The sequence below is a fragment of the Lagopus leucura genome, unplaced genomic scaffold (genome assembly GCF_019238085.1).
Source record: "Lagopus leucura isolate 7727_CA_CO unplaced genomic scaffold, USGS_WTPT01 Super-Scaffold_100157, whole genome shotgun sequence".
Classification (NCBI taxonomy): Eukaryota; Metazoa; Chordata; class Aves; order Galliformes; family Phasianidae; genus Lagopus; species Lagopus leucura.
Genome location: NW_024962334.1, coordinates 33,635,722 through 33,660,943, shown reverse-complemented (window position 1 = coordinate 33,660,943; position 25,222 = coordinate 33,635,722). Strand labels below are relative to the sequence as shown.

The window sequence follows — 25,222 nt, the reverse complement described above, 5'->3', positions numbered from 1 at the left end:
GCTGGCATGGTAACTGGACAGATAACATGTTACTATACAACAGATCTCCAGGGGAAACAGTGATCCCATATATCTCTGGAGAGAAATAAGGAAGAACCTGTTCCTACTGTGCCAAGTGATGGGGAAGGATATAGGTTGGCTTTTCATCATCACATTATCAAGGACCATTAACCTGTTTAATCTCTTTTCAGATGCCTTTCACAAGCTACACCAGTTACAACAGAATTTGTCTCAATCTGGATACTTAATATAAAAGTGATAAAATAAAAAGTGATAATAAAAAGTGGGAAAAAAAATTATTTTAAGAAACATTAAAGAAAGAAAAAGCATTCAGAAGCCAGAAGTTCCAGTACTAAAATTGACTACTCAAATCAAACTCTTCTTAATATGTGTAATGGATAGTCTAACATCATCACACACTTTGGATTTCTAATTCAACGCATAGGAACAGTTCTCTAGGATTAATTCCTATTTTTAAAGCAAAGGATGCTTCTGTCTGTTGGCCACCCACACATTTACTAGCGACTACCATAGCAGTACAGCAGATAGCTTTCTATTTGGTGAAGTACAGGTGAATTATGTTGTTGTGAACCTCATTTTAGTTTCCTATTTTTTTGCCTTCCAAATTTACTTTCCTGAAGCAACTACCATGATTTGAATCACTAACTTCCACCTGAGATTTCTACCAGCAGAAGTGTTTCATATGATTACAGCCTTCTGTTCCTTGCTCAAAGAAAAGAAGAAAAAGAAGCGCACATGCAAAAGTGAATTAAAAAAAAAAAAGAAACAAAATCCAAGTTCAACTTGTATTCTTTCTCCCTTTTATAATTCATTTTAAAATGAACTAAGGGGGAAGCTGCCTATCTTTTCTGTGTTACTGTGGACAGCAGGGAGAGAGCCAGCAAGAGTTTAGGATATGCAGTTTATAGCTATTTCCCTCCATTTCAGAATATGCATCTCATTGAGATACAAGAACTTTCAAACAACCATTTCTCTGAGAATATAAATTTCTACAATAAAATGTTAGAAACCTCCATACAAACCATAGGGCTTCTTTTTTACTGCAAATACAGGAGTGACAGATATTTCTGAGGGAAAAACAAAACAACACTTTGACAGAGGTTGAAAACGTTAGTGTGAGGAAACCAAAAAGTTCTGAACTGCTGGCAAAACATGAGTAAGGCAGAAGAAAGCTTACTGCGATGAGGACTGACCTTTTGATGCAAATTTATATATGGCATCACATGCTTTGGCCAAAACTTCCTCTTCTGGAGAATCAAGCATTAGTACAACTGTCGCTGCTGCTTTGCTTTCAATCAGTAAAGGCTCAAACTAGGAAAAAAACAAAAAAAGGAAGAATAGCGGTGAGCTGCAGTAGACTTCCACATTTCATCAATAAATGGAGAATTTTAACTTTCAGTAACAATTTGAAATGCTTTTGAAAAACAACTAAGAATAATTGACTTAATACAATCATCTCGTTTCATGTCGTATGAAGATTTGGGGAAAACCCTGACAATTCCCTGTATATCTTTTTGAAGGAAAAAGACTACACAATTCTGTTACACCTGAAAGAACATCCTACAGCTTCCAAATTAAATATGGGGAGGCGTAAGATTTGGTTACTCTGTGGCACTACTACTTAGTGGGAGTAATTAGAAATAAATAAATTAAAATGACTCTTCCTGTGCCTTCATCAACTCATTTCACTTGCTGAACACTAGCTTACCACAATCTTGCACACACTGAAGCATTTCCATGATAATCCCTGATGATCTTTAGGTTGGTTCTAAGGTACAAGTCTTTTACAGTCAGGGTGAGGCACTGGAACAGGTTGCCCAGGATGGTGGTGGAAGCCCCATCTCTGGAGACACTAAAGACCAGAATGAACCAGGCTCTGAGCACCCAATCTAACTCTGGATGTCCCTGTTGACAGCAGAAGAGTTAGATTAGATGAGACTTTTAAAGGTCCCTTCCAACTCTAAGGATTCTACGATTCTATGAAGATCCAAGCTTCCCTAATAGCAAAACAGTTACCTGGCTAATGTGCTTAACTGCTCTCCCTAACCCCAAGCAGATCTTGGAAATACGCAGATCTGTCCCTCTTAGTGCTTGTTGTGACAAGGTGAAGGCATGGGACAAGTTGAGGAAGTCATTAACTAAACTCAGATGAACACATGCTACCTCTCCAGTACAAGAAGAGGAAAACTGAGTGCACACATATCTAGACTGAATTTTTGCTTTTAGATTTTTCATTAGCAGAAAACATTAGGACTATATCTAAACTCTTACTGCTTTATCAGGGTGGGTAAGCTCTACCAGCAAATTGGTACTGACAAGGATATAGTTAAACATATAGAGCAGAACCTTTTTCAATTAAAAAAAAAAAACAAAACTACTAAGAGGCCAAATAGGTCATACGTTTTTGATGCTAAATTCATGTTTGTTCAGCTTAGCTGAATACATATTACTTCTCTATGACCAACAAAGATATATTGTCAATATTCCTTACATATGTACAGGATATAAGCTTCTTGGGGCAGTTTTTTATTCTAGCAAGAGAATTTTTTTTTCCCAGCTACAGTTTTCTATTCCCTTCCAGCTGCTCCACAAGGGTGCACATCTGGTGCGGCACTTCAAGGGCTGAAGCTATGAGAAGGGTATTCACAAAGCAGTCTGCCACAGAGTAGAATCCTTGCCACACCTTGCATGCCCTTTTTCCTTTGCACTGATGAAGATGTTCTCTAACTCTATTGGTTGTAGGGTTTGGTTATTCTTCTATAAAGTAAAAATATAAATAATAAAAGAATAAGTTACCATACATTTTCTATATTACAGTTCAAAATGGATTCCTAATAGCTCTCCCAGGCAATTGCAGACAATTTAATTACATTAAGCTCTGAATGAAAAGTGATATATAAAGAGGCAAAGTTAAATCCAATCCTGCAGAAACTTCACTGGCAACAGCAGGGCCATGTCTGGCCAAACACTTGGTGATAGTATGAAACTTTAATTTTTATTAAAGGATGATACTCTTTCAGGGAAACATAAATTAAACTTAAAGATTGATCTCAGATAAAGGTTAATAAGAAATGAAATATGAAGTAAGAGTTTTAAATCTCAGTTATTTATTTACATTGATCTAATAATAAAAATATTACTATGTTGTCCCATTTTCTTTGCCTCCCATGTTACAGGTAATTGTATAAACTACAATTCATTGATAAGTCCTAGACATTAATTGCAGGTTGGCATATAGGCAGAATCGAACTGGTCTTACATCTATACATTTGTATAGGCATTAGATTCATTCCTACTCTCTGAGAAATGTGACAGCACCTTCTTATTAGACTCATTTTTGGGCTGATCCCACCTTTTGAAAGATGCATCTCTTCTTATTCTATTGTTTAATCATGCTATTTTTCTAAAATATCCTTTAAAAGCTGTTTTTGAATGAAATGAACCGGTGTTCCATCATCCATTAGTAAAAGAGATGTGCTTTTTTTCCATCTTTAAACAGAACCTCCTGAGTTTCAGTTTGTACCTATTGCCTTTCACCCTTCTAGAAAGCGCCACTGAGAAGAGTGTGGCTGAGTTCTTCGTTCCCTTCCATCAGCTGTTCACACACATTGACAAGACCCCTCAGAGCCTTCTCTCGAGACTGAACAGTTGTAGCTCTCAGCCTCTCCTCAGAAGACAAACGTTTCAAGCCCTTCAGCATCTTTGTGGCCCTTGGCCAGATTTGTTGCAGTGAGTCCACGTGGCTGCCTTACTGGATGAACGCCAAACTGGCCATGGCACTCCAGATTTGATCTCACCAAAGTTGAGTGAAAGATAGCAGTCATGTCCCACAAGTTGCCAAGCTAACGTTGTCTACTGCACCCTACAGTGTTACTGGCCTTCTTTGCCGTAAGTGTACATTACTAGTGCGTGGTCAACTTACTGCCTACCAAGTGCTTTTCTGCAAAGCTGCTTTGCAGCTGGTCATCACCCAGTCTGTACAGATTACTACTTTGCACCTGCTTTTAATGAACTTACTGAAATTCTTGTTTTCTCTATTCCTCTGATCTCTTGAGGACCTTCTGAATGGCAGCACAACCAATCGGTGCATCAGTCACTCCCAGCAATTTCATATTGTCTGTAAACTTGCCGCAAACGCACTCTGTCCTGTCACTCAAGTCACTAATGAAGAGGTTAACCTCTGGGGCACAACAAGAGCGACTGGCCTCCAGCTGGGCTTCACGTTGCTGATCACAACCCTCAGAGTTCAGCAGCTCAGCCAGTTTTTAATTCACATCACTGTCTGTTTATCTTGTCCACGCTTCATCAGTTTGTCTATGGGGATGTTATGAAAGATAGTGTTGAAAGCCTTACTAAAGTCAAGTCAAATTAATATTTAGGCATTGATTCCTCAAAAGGTGTTCCCATCCAGAGCTGACAATACCAATTCTGTTCCTTCATACTTTGATTTTTAACATCAGTGTCACAAGTGAAGCTATTTTCAGAAATCCACAGATAGCTACATCTTTCTTTTATCTCAGTATTTTCTCTAGTGGCAACCTTAGGCTTTCTACTAACACAAGTGCCCTAACTGATGAACAAATAACACTGTTGACTAGAACAAACTTAAAACACTATCTACATAGGTTGCTCTGAAAGTAATACTTCTTACTTATTTTCATGGAAACTACATCAGATATAAAGAGCACAATAGCACTACTTGATAAAGAAAGTTTTCAGCTACAAAACATTATTTTTCAACACAGACACCACCATTAGCTATGTATGATCACCAGCAATAAACAAGAGTCTGCATGCTGTGCTTGTAAAACTCTTCACGGTCGCCCAGAACACAGCTTGTCTTTCATATCACTGCCACCACTGCTGAAATACAGCAGCCTCCTACTCACTGTGCTAACATTCACTCTTGGGTCTCCATAAATCTTCAGCAAGCGTCAATGAATGCCAATGGGTGCAATTTTCTGCACATGGAGGAATTCAATTCCACACCTTTGCTTCATTCACACTACCACATCAGATGTCATTTTGTCAGACTGTCCCTCTGCTGCCATCTGTCACATGGCAACAAAACATAACAGGATACTGGTAGGAAGACTCAACCTCTACTTCCATACCACCAACATCCACCTCTGACACTGTGGGCCAACATCATAAAATAGGAGGCACTACTTTTGGAGCAGCCTATGGTTATGAAAAGTTCTTACTGACCTATGCCAAAGCTAACACATTTTTTCTGCTTAAAATATCATCTGAGGTCACCCATAGTGAGAAGGACATCCAAATGATTGTTTTTCTTGGAGAAACCCAGCCCCCAAAACAGATAATAGCAAAAAGCAATATACAAAAGATGGGAGGAAAAAAGTGTTCTCAGGAGTATTCTCTGAAGCAGCTAAGCACTGGCTAGGCTAAGAGATGTATTTTCTACCTATTCCTAGAAATCTATAAAGATTAGCTATCATCTGCAGTATCATGTATTCTCAGAGAATTACGCAATGCCCTCTTACATAAACCTGTCCATATTTTCTCAAGGCTTCTTTTCTCAGATGTAACATTTCCATAAGCAGTTTATCAATCAGAAAATAATAGCCAATATATCAGGTGATTTGTCTGCATCTCATTTCCTGCCAGGTGAAATTTAAAGGTTTGAAATTTGATTTGACATGATTGGTGTCAACAATACTCTCACAGCTAGAAGATTCTCCTGGCTGATAGTAAAAACTAATCAAGGATCTATATTCATATTTAATACTGTTTTGCTATACAACATTCAGTTGTTTTCTCCTGATAGTACTGCTAGAAGAGAAATGCTAGCCTGAAGTACAATAAGAGTAAGTATCTAAGCCAGAAACCACAGATGCCATCTGGAGTTCACTCTAACACTTTCCTTTTCAGTGGCTTTATTAACCTTTTTCGTAAGTTTACTTTTTTTTTCCCAATTGTTTAATATCTTTCCTAACATTATTCACAGTTGACTGCACTGGTAGAAGGCTGCACCAGTCTTTTCTTCAGAAACTCTAAACGGTGGCTTCCAAATACAGGAGCTAAGGTCCTGTTTCTAATTGATTTTCTAGATGATTACTAGTCTCTTTCTACTATTTTTGAAGGGGGTAGCATATCTGTAGGCCCTACATCCATTATCATGCCTTTTCACTTTTTTATTAGACTGCAAAGATATTCAATTTAATTATTCAAGTCTGCTTTAATTAGCCTTAGATATATGTATCTTCTTTTGTGTCCTTGTTTTTTGGGTTAGTGTTAGGCCAGTTTAACACCTCTCGTTATAGTTTTAACTCAAGTCTCCATTCATAAGCATTTACAATTGATTGGAGCTTATGAACTACATTTGTAATATTAAGCTTTCCACAGAATAGTTGTGTGTATAATCAATAAATGCATAGATGTTATAATTATGAATCATACCAGAGAGTTTGGCTAAGTAGGTTATTACACAAAACAGAATAGGTAGAATGCTTACCCATATCCTGTGCTCACTGCAAAACTCCAAGGGAGAGATCTCCAGAAGAGCTCCTTCCCCACTGGCAGTCAGCTCTTAAATGGGCCTTAGGAGAGGTGCAGCCAGGCTCCACCCTTCCGGCAGCACAGGAGAATTGCCTTCACCTGTGCTCCCATGGCTGACTCAGCGCTCGCCTCAGGTGATCAATCAGAGGTTCAGGTTCCCATACATTGTGCAAGATCAGACTAAACCTCAGTGACATCATGGCTTTGAACATTTGAATTCAACCATAATGGCTACTTCTACTGTCTTGGTCAAAATCATTTATGTTGAACTAGCACTGACACCATGACGTCATTTTTGCTGATCAACTTTGCTATGACATTTGAAAAACCTTTTCCAGTTCCTTTACTCTCAGAAAGCCCTTTTTTTTGTTGTTGTTTAAAAACAAACAAAACAAAACCACATATACTGAGCTTTGCCTTTAATTTTGTGCTCTTTCTGTTAATATCCGACAAAACAATTCTTCATTAACTAATTCAGTACCTGGTGCTGAATTTGTGTTTTGTTTGTTCAGCGTTTCAGTCTTACTTCTTTCTGAATAAACCAGTAAGATTTATAAAACTTCTATATTTTAAATTTCTACCTCTTTTTGGATCTCCCTGTACCTCGCAGCGTCAGAGAATCCCTCAGAAAGTGTTCATTAGCTAGTGTCAGACCTTTAATCTCCAGTTTTTTGGGGAAAAAGGTAGTCATATACCATCATTATTCCATATTTGGCTTCAAATCTAAGTACTTCTTACTGTGCCAATTTTCAATGATACAAAAAAACAAAACCCTGAACTACTCCTTGAGACCATATATCTTTGCAAGAGATGCAGAATATATACTACATATATTCAAAGTATCTGTAAAACTCTTGTATTAAGTTAAAAAAAAAAAAAAAAAACAAAAACAAAACAACCCTGCTTATTTATATAGGCTTTTAACTCTTCCATCCTTGGGAATGGTTCCACAGTTCAAAAGAGAAGCACATTTCAGGTCTCTCCCACCTTCTTTTGATTTTTACAAATGGAAAACTAATACTGCTCCTCAAATAAAAAGAAGCCTGGATTGTTTCATATATTACTACTTGCAAAGCCTGCCAAAGACAACAATCTCCTCAAAGAACTACACATCAGTCAGTTTGGTTTGTATGCTGTCCAAAAAAAGCAGAAACAGAATTATCTTTAAAAGACATATTTAGAATAATGTGGGCAAGCTAGGAGAGTAAGGAACTACGTAAGGATGGTAGAGCTGGGCCTATAATTGTGCAATGTTTATTTTATAGCATGCTGTAGTTTATATACTTACCACATCCTTGGGTGGAGGCTCTACTTCCTTCCTCACTTTTTTACCCATTCTAAAAACAAAAACACAAAAATGAAAAATAAAACAGACAAACTCTCACCTGCTTCACGAATCAGTTTACCAGTGCTTTAGGAAAACTTTAAGACTGACCTTCTCATTCATTTGCCCCATCTAATCAACTGGAACAATTCATTGACACCGTAATTTCTGTACAGAAAGCCATGCCTTCAAACAGTAACGTTTCATTTGTGCAACACAACAAACTTTCTAACGCTTGAACACATTTGCTAAAAGGTATCTATCAAAAAAACACCTAGCTAAAAGGAAAGATGCAAGACGTCCCAGGCTCAAGCTGTCATGTGGTACAGATAAACAAGACGTGCACTTTTGTAAGTCAGTTTTGACTGCATCTATAAATCACACAAGAACAGGCTATTTCCCTATGTTTGCCTATACATTATATGCTGGCCAACATTCTATACAGCTGTAGAATGAACAGATGAGTTCTCCCTTGAAAAAGGATTTCAAATTCAATTCAGATTCTCTGTCCATATTTAACAGAGGACAAAAATCAGGTCTGTGGGCACAAAGGAACAGTTTTGCATGGTATAATTTTCACTGATTTTAATACAACTTTTTTAAAAAAATATTACACCAGGTTCTGTCTTCTGCTTTTTTCGTACTAGCACACATACAAGTGAACCTAGAAGACCTACTCAGCTGCAACTAATAGCAGCTTCTGAAGCATATGGATGTAATAACCTCATGTGGACCCAATTTCACGTGGCTTGCAAAACTTCATCTGAGAGCCTTGCAGTTAAGCTGCAGGCAAAAAGTAAAGCACAAAGTGACCCACTAGCACTAACATTGCAGAGAACATAGCCCAAGTTATGCCAAACTTAGTTTTAACACCATGTAAAAACAAAACATGCACTCTTAATATCCCTTAAAAACAACTCAGTAGTTCTCAAGGGGAAAGCACGCTATCACCTGTAGCCAGTCCTAGCCTGACAGCTTCTTGCAGTGCAACAAGAGATAATCATCTAGCACAACAAGATCTGTAGCTTGGCTGATTACAAAAGTCAGGGCTACAGTTTATTGTGGTTCTTGAAACTTTGGAGCTCTTGAATCCTCTGGACTTTTTCAGGTGCTGGTCCTCTACTGGCCTCCCCAACAAACTACAGCACAGCAGTAATGAATCCAGCTGAGAAGCACATCCTAAACGCGGATCTGAAGTTTAGAACTTTGTAGGCAGGTCCCTAATTGTAGCCTTGATCGGAAGACTCATAAGACCGGAGATTTTTCAGTTCCAATCTCCTTTCCACTCATGCACATATACAAGTACAAACGCACAGACACAGAACAATTCAGTGTTTCAAAATTGCAGTTTTGGCTAGGGACCAATTAACATATAAGAGGAAGTGTTGTGCAACTAATGTTCACAGATTCAAATACTGTACATATTCTAACACTGTGAATGACCAAAGCTCTTAGCATGCATTTCTTCATGCTTTATAAGCGCATCCAACTTCCAAAGATATTTTCAAGGAATTTGTGTGTTGCTCCCTATGCTCAGAAGCATTTGGTTCCTCAGTAATACTGAAAAGGGCATATCACATGCAGCAACAAGCACAGGCAACTGGATAATTACCATGGATTATGCCTTTCAGTCTATTTCTCTACTGCAGTTCTGTGCTGGATTTCAATGTACTCTGCCAACAACTGTAGTTGAGCTTGGTCCCCATAAAGCTCTTTGTATTCTGCCTTTAGTGAGACAACAACTGCTATGAGGCAACAGTATTCTAGAATATATTAAACACTAGAAATGCATCTTCTGTATTGAATACACATACTTAAAGGTTATGGTCCATAAGTCAACTTCTCTCTATAACTGCGTATAGAATGCATATCATTCACTCAGTTCATTATTCTAAATATTTTTAAATCAGACAAAATTTTAGTGGGATTTATATTTTTAATGCAATTAAATGTTGGGTTTATGTTACCTGAAAACACTTAAAACCTAAAACTCTATTTACAACTGATTAACAGGTGTAGGCAGTGCACAGCTGAGCAGTCTATGGAGCTATCATTCAGTGCCACTTCCCGTCCTTCACCTGGAACGTACTGATTTCAGTGCCAGATAAACAGCCATGTTTTTCCCTGCTCCCAGCCCTCCTCAGTGCAGCAATACGATCAGATGCTGTCTCCCAGCCATTAAGGCAGACATGAGGTCTAACTACATCTTCTTTCCAAAACGACAGTCCCCAAAACTCTCCCACTGTTCACTCCAAATTTCAGAAGGGCCTCCAGCTTTTTTGTAGGACCAGAACTAAATTAGGCATCAGTACTTAAGCTAGTCGCTCTCCTTAATAATGGATGGAGATCTAGTCTGTACATCCAACAGCCATTAAGGCAGATCATCCTAAGGTCAGTGTCTAAAATTGGTCAGGTGAATCACACCTTCAAAAATGACCGTTGTTTTCTCTGACCAAAAATGAAACCTAGAGTTGCTAGCTCATATATTGACATTTATGCTGCTGACAATTCAAATGAGTGAGATAAATATTTCACCCTGTTTCTCCACATGAATCCACATGCCAGGCTAGATCTGGTTGATGCTATCACAGTAGACTGTGCACGAGCAGAACTAGGCACGTGATATAACACAGCTGCCTTGTATTATTGAACGTGGCTGAAGGAACAGTTTCTGGTAACATCTCTGTGACTAGAACATTTGACCCATGAGTGGAAAATAATTCAAAGGAAGGTCATGAATGTGGACTTTTTAGTTCAAAAGTTGAACCCTCAAACCTTCTGGCTGTTGCATGATGACCCAGCACTTCAAACAAAATAAGGAAAAGTTACTTCATTTTTCATAAGATTTCTTGCAGAAGCCCAGTAGAGCAGATTTTAAGCATCAGATCTTCAGATAATGATGACCATTATTCCTGTGCTTACTTCCTTTCATTGGTTTACTCTAGGAACTTCCCTGCTAGTGTGAATTGCTTCCTACACCACAAACCTAAGGTAGCCACCTATTTCTAGTCACTATACTAAGATAAATAAATTAGGCTTCCAAGACATTAAGCATTGCTGCTTTTAACTACAGATAACTGCTTTATTGGATTACAGAATCACAGAAACACCAAGGTTGAAAAAGACCTACAAGACCATCCAGTCCAACCGTCCACCAATCACCAATAGTCCTCACCAACCATGTCCCTCTACACAACGTCCAAACGTTCCTTGAACGCCTCCAGGGTCGGTGACTCCACCACCCCCCTGGGCAGCCCATTGCAGTGCCTGACCACTCTTTCAGAGAAGCAGCATTACCCAACGTGATTAACCAAGTTCTTTGACAATTGACTTTTCTAAAAAGAATAAATAAAAAACAAAACACCACAAAACAAAAAAACACCACAGAAACAATACAACAGGAGTATCACTGGACTCTCAACTTGTTTTCCATCAGTACACTTGTTCACCAGGGAGGTGTTGGGCTACTTTAATCACCAGATTATGGATTATATGGATAGTATAAATAAAAAAGGTAAAGCAATTAACAAAAGATTTTATAACATAGATCACACTTTGAAATATGAGAAAAATCTTACGGTGGTTGTACTGGTCAAAATATTAAAATCCTATAAATGCTTCCTTTACTGCATGGGGTACATATTGACACTGTCACAGTCCTGCTGCATACAAGTAGAGGTCATATTATTTTGTGATTTTTAAGTCAAACAAAGCATTTACAAAACATTACATGATCCATTTGCATCTTCTGCCTTCTAAAATCTTAAATAACTGACACAACAACCGAAGACCTGACACACACCAAATGCTAGGAAGATAGGAGATGTACAAGACTAAGTTCGAGACATAGACAGCTGTGGAACCAATCTCTTTCGTCAAGGAAGCAAGGGCTTTTTTCCCTTCTGAAAACAATTACTCCCATGGAAAAGCAGAGCAAAGAAGGATTTAAGAATAGTTTCCAATTAGTTACTTATTACGTGATCCACTTTGGGATTTGACAGACTCTAGACTTAGGCTCTAAGTCTGAAGCTGCATTACTACTATCTGTGCACGGTCATAGAAACACAGCATGGCCAAGATCCACAGGCCCTCTGTGTCCATCTGGCCCAAAACCCTGCTGGAGCAGGGCCATCCAAAGCAGAATGCTCAGGCTTGTGTCCAGCCAAGTCCTCAGGAGGAGAACCCACAGCCTCTATGAGCAGCCCATGCCAGTGCTCTGCCACCCACACAGCACAGAAGTACTTCCTGATGTAAACAGAACACCTTTTATTCCAGTTTGTGTTCGCTGCCTCTTGTTCTGGCTTTGGGCACCACTAAAAAGAGCCTAAATACGACTTGTTTGTTTTCCCTTTTGGTATTTATAGACAATGATGAGATCTTCCCCGGCTTTTTAACACTTGCTTTTTTTCCAAATCATAGAAGCTTTAACATCTCCCTTTAGGAGGTAGAACAGAATGTCTAGCTTTGCACTCCTGCAAGTACTATCACATCTCCTTCTTCCTATTTATCCTATTCCTCTCAGCCAGAGGAAAGAAAAAGAACTAAAGAAAGATACCAGGCCTGTCAGACTCCAACAAAACTACCTGTTTTTGTGCTGTCCAAGAACCACACTTGCTGTTTTCTAAAGCTTAACTGCTTGGTGTCCGGTCAGAGGTGCCCTAAGGAGTATAAGGAGTATTTCCCTCCTGTTGTGACTCTAAGCTGAAGAGACACAATGTATTATCAATTTGTACAATGCAAGAGACAGTGCATGAATGTGCATAAAATGAAGTAACAGGAATTAACAAACATGATAGCAAATCACAAAGCAACTGACAGGACTCAGAATAAAATACACTGGTAAGAAGTTTTCCATGGTAGATCAGTCTGCTACTTCCAGATACATATCTGATAAACGCGTGAAATCAATCCCAAAAGTCAGTTTTTCTCCATCTGTAATGGGTTTTTATTTCCCCACAGTAAGATGTTCAGACAACAAGTTGGTATGCTCTTTCTACCAATAGTACCTATTTTTAGTGACCACATAAACGTTTAAACCTCTGCTCTTCATTCTATGGCACACTGTGGCGCCGGTCCGATTGTCAAGTGTACTTCATAAGCAACTACTCCTCAGGCTTAAAAAATATGCAAACAGGATAAACGTGTTACTCAATTCAATACAACAATCCCACATTCATGTAGTACAAATTTAGTCACAAGATGCCCTGCCTTGATCCTCTCTACTTTCTTTTATGGTTCCCTGTACATTCTGATTTATCACCTTTCTAAGCTGTCTTAATTATTTTTTCCATATAGCTTTTCCAGACGTATTTGCTTCTTGTCCCAGAGCCCCTCTGTGACTGTTAAATCTTTCCTTCTCAGATATGATTAACCTTATCTGGAATACCACAATCAATTCTAGAACACTACTGATTTATTACAGTGACATTACGCCTTTTTTGAGGATTAATTATTACCCAATTTCTCCAGCGAAGATTTTCACTAAGCTATCCACATATGGTAAACAGGTCATTCCCTCAACAGATTATAGTTAATTCAGGTTTACTACTGAAAAGTGCATTGTTCCAAATATTCCTGCCTGTGCAAATTACATCCCATGTATCAACAACTAATTTCATCTGTTGCAGTTTTATCCACTCACCTAACTGCAGAATAGCTCTCAGACATTTCTAGCAATCATCTTAATTAACAGAAACTATCTTATCTCAGTAGAAAATTTTGATTTCTCCATGTTATTGCTCATTTCCAAGTTATAATGAACATATTAAGTAATATCAAACCTGGGGTCTATCCTTGGAGAATCCAAGCTGTGACAACTCCTATGAAGGAGATTTTTAGAAATTATGTGTGTGATTTTAAAGGTCTCACTGAGACTCAGTGAAATCCCTCATCCCCTGAGAAACTGTCTAAGAAAAATTGACTTAATCCAAAAAAAAAAAAAAAAAAAAAAAGAGACAGAGGAGAAAGAGAGAGGTTACCATTTTCTGAACAATGACAGTTGGATATTTCTCATACAGAAGTCAAAGAGGTCTGCCTTAGGAAGAAACATATCTTAAAAATAAGTAAAAATTAAATACACTCAAGATTTTAAGCAGCTGTACCAATGCACGTCTCAAAATGAATGTTTCCCTCTATCAGTTTCATAGGGACATTACAGAGTTGAAAGTGGCAATCTAACTGACTGGATTCAATCCTGCCTGCCACATGTACCACATTAATCCCACCAGAAAACTCCAATGCTATAACTTAAAAAAGTGGGTATTTTGTTCCCACTCCTCTCATTGAAAAGCTGCTGCACAAGTTATTGCTCAGACAATTACAGATTTTGTTTGTTTGTTTTAGTATAGTTTACTGTATATCTGTGTTGTGTTTGAGCTTTCGTCAATTTCTCACTTTCCCAGCACATGACAAAATATTTTTGTAGATTACTAAATATTTATACTACACAGTATATATTTACTATATTCTATACATCCTATATAGTCCTAAATAATTCTACTACATATCATATATTACCTATACTCTACTCATACTACATACTATAACATTCATATGCAGTACAAACAAAATAGATTTAAAGATGACAAATATAACTCTACCTTCATTTGGTCAGGTTAACGAGCTCTTCTAATGTCCTCCAAAACACCCAACTCTTTATTACCCACATCATCCTTGCAAGTCTTTTCATAGAACCATTTGAGTTGAAAAAGCCAACTTGAAGGTCACCTGGCCCAACTCCCCTGCAATGAACAGGGACACCTACACTGGATCAGATACTCAGAGCCCCATCCAGCCTGACCTTGGGTGTCTCCAGGGATGGGGCATCCACCACCTCCCTGGGCAACCTGTGCCAGTGCCTCACCACTCTTATCGTAAAAAAAAACACCTTCTTCTTTATATCCAATCTAAATCTCCCCTCTTTTAATTTTGAAATCCTTCCCAAATTTATTTATAACAGAACCTCTTGAAAGCACAGCTGGCCTCAGCTGACCAGAGCACCGGAGATGAAGCCTCTCCTGTGTTGTACAAAATTGTACTTACACCTCCCTGCATGCATTGGAAGCATCTCAATGGTGTCATTACCACACTTGTGATCTTTAAGTTTAGAAAAATAGAGTGTTATTTAATTTTAAATCCTCACTAATTAGCCTGTAATATTTTAATAGAGCAGTAAAAGAAAAGGTCTATTACAGTGTAAGGTAGAAGTACACACAGTAGGTATGCAGACAGCAGTAGGAGCTGTAAGGATTCAGAGGCCCATCTTGGCACTCACCATAGCAGCAGAACATGAGATAATCAGAAAATGGCAGCAGCGATAAAAATCCTAAACATGCTGGTATTTCCATCAGCAAAGGTGAGAAAGATAGCTTGCTCACAGCCAACAAATAACAGAAAGCAGCTGTGCTTACCTTCCACTGGTTAAGATAATACAGCATTTAAAGTGTTATACAGATGATAATTCCAATCAGCAGTAAGGTTACAAGAGTTCTCTCACACCAGTGATGCTCCTCTGTGAGCAAACCCACACTGGGTCTTGGAGGTCCTGCCTGCAGATACATCCCATACCTCTGAAGCACCATCAAACAGGCTGAGATTTTCTCCCTAACAACCTGTTAGCGTTCTTTTGGGTAAATCTTCTGTATGTGAAGTTTTATTCTACTTTTTTTCCCCTCTCGTTTACTGTCCATGCTATTTCAGGCCTCATACCTGTCACGTTACTGTTTCAGAGGAATTCTACATAAGTCCGATAGCTATATAAGCTCTACAGCTCCGTTGTAAATCTTGCAACAGCGCCCGCTTTCCTTCCAGGAGAGGTGCTGCCCAAGCAGGCACTGAGCTGCTGGTTTCGGCTGTGGCTGAAGGAAACTTTAACCTACGCTCTCAAGCTAAAAACTAACCCAGGCTTCGGTGTTTTTAAACTCTGTCCCGTAATTTCTGGAGGCTCCCGGCCGTGTCGGGGCGGGCACGAACCACACTGCCACCCAGAGCTCCGCACTCCACCGCCCCCAACAGCGGCCTCAGCGCAAGACGCGGCCGGGCCGAAACCTCCCCCGTTGCTGTTCCGAGTTTAAGACTCTCACCGCTACTTCCACAAACGCGTTATTTCTGCTTACTTGGAGCTGAAGACGCCCGAGCCTTAGCGGGCCGTTTTCCGCCGCTCCGCCCTTCTGCCCTCGGGCACCCCGGCCCCTCGCACCGCCCGGGGGCGATCGCGCCGCAGCGGCCAGCGCCGCAGTTTCCCCGTTGCTAGGAGACGGCTGCGGCGCATGCGCGCTGCGGCGGGCGGGAAAGCGGGACGGCCGCTGAGGAGGCCGATGGTGCCTCCGGCTTCGTGTCTGCCCGTTCGACCGCTCCAGGTTGTCGGTGGACAGCAAGCGGAAATGGGCGAATGTAATTCTTTTTAGAACTAAAAATTAGGTAATCGTATGTAAAGAAATTATAGCTGCTATTAACTCCCTCCTGTGATTTATTTTTCCTCATCCACTTCTAGCATCACCACTCCCACTGAAAATGTATCGAGACTGATCAGCACCGCCACTGGAAAGCGAAAGCCTTTCATATTGACCTGGGTCTAACAGACAGGAGTAATCACACTGAACTGCATGATTTCTGTCTGAAATTGGCCTGCAAACTGGCTGGTCTCCATGTGAGAAGTGCTGAATTATTGTTTTTGCATTGATTTTTTACTTTTCTTCCTTCACTTGCTGAACTATCTGTATCTGTATGCTTTTCCAGTGCATTCTCCCATCCCACTGGCAGTGGGTAATAAGCAAGGAGCTGGTGGATGCTTAGTTGCTATCTGGGATGAGCTAGCCAGAAACAAAATGGTCTCCATGACGATAGCTTCTTATCTTCAGTGGTGGTGATTTTTATGATCAGAATTGTATTTGAAGCAGCCAGTCTCCCTTCTTCGTTGTATTTTTTCTTTATTTCCATATGAACAGTCAAATAAATGATAATTGTTAACGAAGAATGTGAAAGAAGAGGGTTGTGGTAATAAGGTCCATGATCACTATTTCAAGGCAGTCCTGGAACAACGTGTTCAGTTACTTGAAGGTTAAAGATTCTCATGCTCATAACCAGCACCATCTCACAAAAATTATGAATGTGCATCTGTACTGTGACTAGCATACAGGCAGTAGGGAGCAAGGACAACAGCAGATGACCTGGAGAGAGATGAGCACTCTTCTCTCTTGCCCAGATGTTATTCATGCCATGATTACATGCCTAGCCTTCAGCAGCCAGAAGCACCTCCAGGAGCGTGTGCTTATGTGGCATTTTGACTCCACGCTGGGTGAGATTTGAGCACATCCCTTCCGTGTTCCTCAGTCCAGTGTCATTTTCTATTTGGTTGTGCGGCTGGAAGGTAAGCACTATGAGCACACTGTGGGCACTTACCTGCTCCACAGTCTAAATAAATGGGGTATTACTATACAGTGGAAATGAATTTTGCAGAGATTATCTTTTGTCTTTGTTTTTATCTGTTTGCCATGGGTAGAGGCAGTCAAGCACCGTGACAGCCATATAAATGCAGGATTTTTTTTATTGTTCTTTGTCGTAATCACAGATAGATCAAGAAAAAAAATATGTTTAATTTATTTTTGTGAAAATAGTCCAACACTGTCATTAAGAACAACATACTAATGAGGAAGCAAAGGAAGGGGACTAAGGAGAATCGTTACAACATGCCATGAGAATTTATAATCTGAAAAATATTCACAAATGACAGAAATATTTTATTGAAATATAATTTATAATAACACAAAAATATATACAAAACAGAATAATACAAACTGCATTAAAGTTAGGAGATTATGAAATTAAAGAGCTTTCTAGAGACTAAATATCTAATAGACTGAATAAGGACTTTATTAACTACACATTTTAATGAAATTCCTTCTGATGTTTTAGCTTATGACAAAGCCACTATAGAATTTGTACACTTTCCTATGAAGGAACGGGGCCAAATGTCCTATCAATTTGATGAAATTAAGGCTTTTGCAAAAATAAATCAAGTGTGGATTAAAAACATATTTGAAAGAATATTATGAAACAACATTTTTAATTTTTAATGTCATAAGGGTTTAAGCCCATAAGCTAGTGCAAAATCCAAGTATTTGTTGAGTGTGTTAGAAATTTGCATGTCGAGGTGTTCCAAATGATCTTCCTAGTGTTACTGAAAGCACCACTGGGGGAGTCATTTCTCATTTCCTGAAACATCAGAAGTCAAATTATTGTTAGCTGGATTGCTTGTCTGGAATAATTCTTCTTTTCCATTAAAAAAAGAAAAAAAAGAAATTTGTCATAATTTATGCTGTAAGAAATACCTGATAACATATGGTACAAAAAAAATTTTGTCATATAAATTGTTTTATATCAGTCTCAGAAGACAGTTAAAAGAAACTTCCCTTTTCTGACAAAAAGCAGCTGGCTTTTGGAGTTATGATTTACAGTGTATCTACTTTGCATTTCAGTTTGGTATATTACTTCAACATTAAAATACCCAGTATCAGTGTCAATTACCTCTTCAGGGAAAAAAAAAAAAAAAAGGGAAATCAACACAGTGAACTTTCATTATTTTGGCTTGCAAGTGGGCTTTTCTGCAGGCAGCCTTCCTTCACCAGATATGGACTGGGCATACTGAAAAATGCCCTGCCTTTGTAGTAGTATTCTCTAGTAGGCTTGCCTTCTACACCACATTAAAGCTAAATTAATAGGTGATTACTTCTTGTGAATGTATTAGTCCTAGTTTTGAAATGGCAAAGTGCTTAGAACTTTCATTTAGAAACTGCACCTAGATCTGGGAACTGCCTGGATCTGATTGCTTGATAATGGTGTGTCACACCGTTGTACTTCTGCATCTGTATTTAATGTCTTCAGAGACACGTGGAAAGGAACAGGTTGTGCAGCAGTGCAAGTTTTAAGCCTGGAACAGAGATCTCAGCTCTGCCATAGGCTTCCTGCATAACCCTGAACAAGATGATAAAACAAAACTGATTTTGTTGTTTAGCTGGCATGACTAAATAACTTAGAAAATACCTCAGTATTTCTATATTTGAATTTCTGCCTGTGAGACATGACACTTCGGAAGCCCCTGTCGTAAAAAGTATTTTGTGCTGGATTTCATTTATGTCCTCAGGTACTGCTGCTGAAACATATAAGCAATGCAAAATTAGGCAGGGTATCCCTAAGTGGTATCTGGTGAATCAGCAGGTGACGTGCTTGTTTCTTAGGGCATGTGTATCTTAAGAAAGTGAGATTGTGTTTTAAATTACTTTGCTATTGTACTTCTGTTTTTTAAAAACAAGTGTGTTAGCTAACGTAGATGGAAATAAAGACCTGTGTTTGTTGCTGAAGGTGGTATTTGAAAACTGTGTATTGTCAGAGATGTTAAGGAGTGAGTGTAGGAAATGATTGAAGGAAGGGATGACTGAAGGAATCACCTTTTTCACCATCTATCTAACAGAACAGATACTTCTGCCTAGATATTTTCACAGCATGTCAGCAAAAGTATTTAAAGCATTTCTTGCCTTCTCAAGAGATACATCCTTTTTAGGGCTAAACTGAATTGGTTTTTTTGAGGATATTATTAAATGTCATCCTGGACATATTAAGTTTGAAATCAGATGTTCTCAGAGCCTTGTGCTGATGAAATTGTGCTTTAATAAAGAGATTGTTTTGCCTACATTTCAATTCACAACTTTAGCCTTCAAAAATTGAACACTTTGTAGTGTCCTCAGGACAAATTATGCTGTTTCATTTCCATTCTTATAGCAGCATAATTTGTCCTGGTGAGCCTTGCCAAAGGAATGACAGCTCTGTCCTTATTTTGGCTTTGAAGACTACTAAACTTGCAAAATATAGGAGATAGTTTAATGAATATTTTTAAGTTGTTTCACTGCTATAGTATTCAAAACATAAATTTCTCTTGGTCAAAGTCTGCTCTTTTAATTATAGATTTAGAATTCTCATTTCTTGTTCATCATTTGGATGTTATACTTCTTTTGTATTCCTCCCTTTGTTTCTTGTTTGGAGGGGAAAATGAGCAATTTTTTCCTTTTTCTTTCATTCCTCTTCATTGATCTACTCTGTAATTTATATCACTTTTTCAACTCTGAAAACAGTACAGGGTACAGTATTACATTTTTATTTTCCTTTTGCTTAAAAAAGTTGAGGCAAAATAGGTCTGCAACTGAGAAAGAGACAAGGTTTCCCTGTAGAGATTTTTCTTCTGAATTTGGAAATCCAGAAAGCAACAACAAACATTTCTAAGGTTGTAGTTATGCGAACAAAAGTCATACAGATAATATTTGCTGAAAAAGATACTAGTTTCAGTGAAAGCTGTTATTTTTTATCAACTGAAAATAACCTCTTGGTTTAGAAAATTGGTTCAGAGATGAAATACATATTTAAAAGTTATTTAAATTAACAGGTAATATATTACTATTAAATGTTATCACATTCCTTAATTTTAGCTGGGATACATCTATCGTGCTTTCTAATGCTTAGCTGTGAGTGTGTGTAAGCATCCTTTATTTCTGAACTATTTTAAAGTCAGACAAACATATTTAGAGCTAATGAAGTATCTTCAAACTGTTTTTCTTTCTTGCCTCTTCATAGGCAGGGGAATTTTTGTAGGAGCTCAGAGCATCTGTTTATTCACACACCCTGCCTCCTAATCTTAAAGGAAACACCTGTTGTGGAGGGGTTTTGCCAGACTCAGACTAGAGATGAGAATCCAGCATCTTCCTGGCCAGCGGCTTAATGAACCCATGGGTAGCTGGAAGCGTGCCAGCACTGCTGTCTCCAAAGGCTGTTTGCGGTGCCAGGCCTTATTGTCAGAATCATGTAATTCACAGCTTGCATATAGATCTAAACCAGCCAAGCTCTTGCCTTTTTGCTCCTCTAAAAGCTAGGCAAGATGAAATTTGAGCACAAGAAGTGAGTCTAGCTGTGCTTTAGGACAGTGACCCTGAAACTGCATAGCACTGCGGCTCATGTTTTAGCTGGAACTTATTTTTAATTTCCTCCCTCTTTCCTGGCTTTATTACTATCCAATTATTGTTTTGGCATCACTTGTTTTGGAAATTATCTTGGCTTGCTGTCAGCCTACCAAAACATTTCCTATTTCTGGATATTAAGAAATTGGTCCTCAGCCCAACCATTTTGGGTGTTTGGCAGAGTGTGCTCAGGAGTGTTTGTAGGGCATCTGCATGAATATTACAGAGCTGTGTGCAGAGAGCTGCATGACATACTGTGCAACACCACTATCCTTTGTCTTCTGCTTTTTCTGTTAAGTTAGAGGTTCTTGGATCTTGCGCTCCCTCTGCCTTTAGTAAAAGTACACATTTGCTACTTGCCTAGCTCTGAGTAGAAACGTACTGATGAATGTTTCACTAAATCCCAGAATGGTTGAGGTTGGAAGGGGCTTCTGGGTCCATCTGGTCCAACCCTTGCTCAAGCAGGGCCACCCAGAGCAGAGTGCCCAGGACCATCCTTTGCTGTGCTTAGATCAGAACAGGGCTAAGTGCTGTGTGGTTTTGCAGAATCGCTGTTGTCCAGAATAGTAATAACACGTGTTCTGTTGCATTACATGGCTCATTGATGGCTCATATGAACACAGTAAAAACTTTCCAAACATGGACAGACCCTTGGACAACAGCTTGAGGGTGTGGTCTCCAATGCAGAGAGTAAAGGTATTGAACAAAGTTTTTAGACTGTATAGTTGGGTTTTTCTGTTGCCTTCCTTATAATTAGGCAGACACACAAATTACTACATCCAGACTGAATGAAGCTGTACTCAGTGTACCCAGGCTGCTTCTGTGGAGCACTCAGAGATCTTGTTTTCTTCACCTACCAGAGCCTGGGACCTTCTTGTACAAACCAAAATGGGGATGAGAAGGGGGAAGATGCAAACTGGAGAATCTCTGGGTTTTGGTCTCTGATGCAGGATGCATGCAGCTCAGCACACACAAAGCACAGAGCCTGGGAGCACTCCTGGGCCTGCTGTTTTCAGTTAATGCAGATTTGGTTCCTGTTGGTTGCCAAGGCTTTTCTTTTGGGGAATGTGGTGTTGAGCAACTTCCTTTTCCAGAAATATAGATTACACTCTGAAAGGTTGCCTACTGACTTCATGCCACTGTGCTTTGGTGATCATTTAAAATAGTGTTTCCATATGCCATGTACTCTTAATAGATCGGCTTTTACAGATGTGTTACCGCACACAACACAGTTTCATGGTGTCACATCTCAACCTGTAAGCTTTTGCAGGTTATCTGAGATAAACTAAAGAGATAAATGCAGTAATGGTATTTCCATAATCCACACCACATGTCTTCACTAGTGGTGCAAGAAGCCACCAGCAAATGAACAATTCTGTATCTAGAAGTTTTTTTAAGGCCAGACATTACTGATTCATTCTCTGTTTTGCTTACCACGAAGTAAGAGATGTTATCACAGCCAATGTACAATTACCAGCCAGTGTTCAAACGCTGCTGGTTTTGCATGTGGTTTGTATTTTTTTCTATATTTTCTTCACTGTAATACACACAGAATTAGCTAATATCAGTGAAATCAAAAGAGAGACACACAGTTACAATATAATGTTTATTTAGAGGCAGTGTAAGTCATTTCCTCTTTCCACATCAGCTGAAGTTTCTTTGCTGGTAGTTCCCAACTTCTCTTTCCAGACAGCCATCTCAGAACTGTTCATCCCATGGCTACATTATTACGACACGTTGTAATTTGCCCTGCTTTCTGTACGTGATTTGGAGCCTCAGTCCATTTCCCCATTCTACAGCCCCCAGTACTGGCACCAGTTCTGGATGGCAGTGCCTGGTACCCACCTGGCTCTGTCCCGTACGCAGGGCAATGGCTCCCACTGAGTGTCTGTTTTAGAAAGCTTCTCACTGCAAAGAAAGGGCTTGGACTCTTTATGTTCATGCTGAATATATGGCTGCTCTCATGGCAGTGCATTTAGACAAGTGAGTTTTTGTAAGTTCTTTTCATAATGTGTTTGTTTCTTTGGCTGTTTATAGTTTTTTTTTATTGTTATTTTTAATAATGTAAGTGCAATGTAATAAGTGCTAAATGTAATGGGGGAGTTAGCATAGCTGAAGCAAAAGTAATAATAATAATAGAAGCATTGTAAGTCGATAGTGCTGGATTTACCACCAGGGCTGAGTGTTAGTCAGCCCTGTGCTCAGCAGCACACGCAGTGCGACATCCTGTGCGTGCTGTACCTCCAGAGCCACACTGACCTTCCTCTGCTCAGACCGCAGCTGGGTCAGCCTTGAAAGCATGCACTGCTTTAGACATTTACCTCACAATCTGCACGGCAGCTCAGCGTCGCGTTGGCGTTGTGACACTGCTGGGCGCTGCTGCAAGCACTAATAAATCAGGTGTGTGTGAATTGCCAGGTAGCCAGACAGCACAGGGTGGGCTTTGGAGCCATTGGTAGGCTCTCATGACTAAGCTGAGTGAAGGAACCAGCGCCGATTCTGAAATGAAAAGTATTTATGTTTACAATCACAATTATTTTTAGTCTCTCCCTAAATAACATTATTTCATTTTTAACATGAACTGCTACTCCAGAAAGTATTGCTTGTATATAATTTTGCTGTTGACAGTCAAGCTGGTGTGGTGCATTTAGTAGATATATTTTAAAGCTCTATCTAATTTACTGTTACAGGAAGTTATTTTTAATGATTGCTTGCCCTTTGTGTTGCTGTTTGGTTTTTGTTGTTGTTATTTTTTTCCCCCCATTTACTGTGCCAGGATTTAAAATGTATCTGATGGACTCACGCTCTAAATCAAGCTCTTTTTATAAAAATGCCTGCTTTGAAGATGTGCTGAATTTTTGTTTATTTACTTTTTTAACGTTTAAGTCTATACACTAGAACTGTGGTTTTGCTGCTTGCTGATTGACTGGAGTTGTGTGTTAAATACAGGTGGGGAGAAGAGGAGCTTTGATTCTTGCAAAGGAAAATCAGTTTGTAAAAGCATTTAGAAAATGATGGCTAGCTTATTGTGTCCTTGTAACCTTTTAGTTTTTATCATCTTGAAGTCCTATTGCACACATTCTAGACTACTGATGTCAAAGTGTATACTTAATAGCTTCTCTGTTAAAGTTAGACAAAGGAAAATCTTTTTTTTTTTTTTTCTTTATCAGGCCAAGTTCTGAGACATACTTCAGTTCCAGCAGTTGGTCACACAGCTCATAAGGTTAAGCAATGGGTTAACTGTTCTCCTCCTTGTGTCAGTTCCTCACTTGGTATGGATTAGCAGAGCTGACTTCAGCAGAACCAGATCTATTTCCATCAGCTCAGAATATGGTCTCTTGGGCTGTATTACTATTAAACAAACTTGTTCAATTAGCAACAATTACTGTTGACACTGAAAGAATAATAGAGGATTCTGCTCGCAGGTGCCCATCTTTGATCTTAGTCCACTGAACCATTTGACGATTGTTTGGTGTGGTGCTGCAAGCTACTGACCAGACAAAAGGATTTTAAAAAATGAGTTCTATAATTTTCAAAGGCCTTTGTCATTAGATGTTCATGCCAAAATCTCTTTGTGCATTACTGGGGAGGCAGCAGCAGCAGCAAGAACTGCCTTGAGAAACAGCAGAATGAAAGAGATGCAAGGTGCCCAGATGAGGCTGAAATGGATCACTTGATGACAAAGCTGAAGTGCGAGCAGTCAGAGAAATAAATCAAAGGATGGTATTGCTTATTCTGTTGGATTTTCCTGTATTCATGCAGGAGGCAGGGACATATGCTTGGGATTAAAGCTAATGTGCCTTTCAAACAGAAAATCATTCTCTGGGGCTTATGCTTCCTGTTCTCAGACCTCTTGAATTCACCATTGAAGTCATTAGCAATTATACAGGAGAATATTCTACTAAATATCCCTTCAGGTCTCTCTGACTGGACCTAACAAATCTGGATGCAGCATTTCCCCAAATGACAGCCTGGTACCACTTCATATCTGCAGCTGGCTGAGCTCCGCGACACAGTGTTACAATAGAGCTCCTTTATTCTCCTGTGTGAAGTGTTTGTAAATTTAGAGGAAAAAAAAGACAGGCTCCGCATGACACAGGTACTGAATATCAGCACAAGTACTGACACGCTCTACAACAAGCATTAATTCATATTTGGCAGGCCTATGGATAAGTAAAAATATTTTTAATTTTCACAACTGCTCCTTGCCAATTTCTCTTTGCTTGCTTCACTACTGAGAGCAGTAAATCAGAGCACAGTAAGTCACAATGAATCATGCTTATTAGCAATTAATACCTGATAATATTTCAGGACTGTTAGTAAACTGAAACAGCTGGTAGGGATTTATACTTTTGTA

General features: G+C 39.1%; 1 protein-coding gene across 3 annotated transcripts in view; it reads right to left on the bottom strand.

Moving 5' to 3' along the window:
* Positions 1–16,030, bottom strand: part of ARMC3 (armadillo repeat containing 3) — a 57,325-nt gene extending 41,295 nt beyond the window's left edge. For 2 of the 3 annotated variants that reach the window (XM_042888753.1, XM_042888754.1), the window contains exons 1-3: positions 15,979–16,030; positions 7,829–7,877; positions 1,215–1,332 (exon numbers count right to left, since the gene is read on the bottom strand). In XM_042888753.1, coding sequence (XP_042744687.1) covers positions 1,215–1,332; positions 7,829–7,876 — 166 coding nt within the window. In that variant the 5' untranslated portion in view covers position 7,877; positions 15,979–16,030. Of the gene's footprint in view, positions 1–1,214; positions 1,333–6,496; positions 6,530–7,828; positions 7,878–15,978 lie in introns of those variants that run through there. The other variant, XM_042888756.1, reaches the window with a different exon arrangement.
* Positions 16,031–25,222: the final 9,192 nt, after the last annotated feature.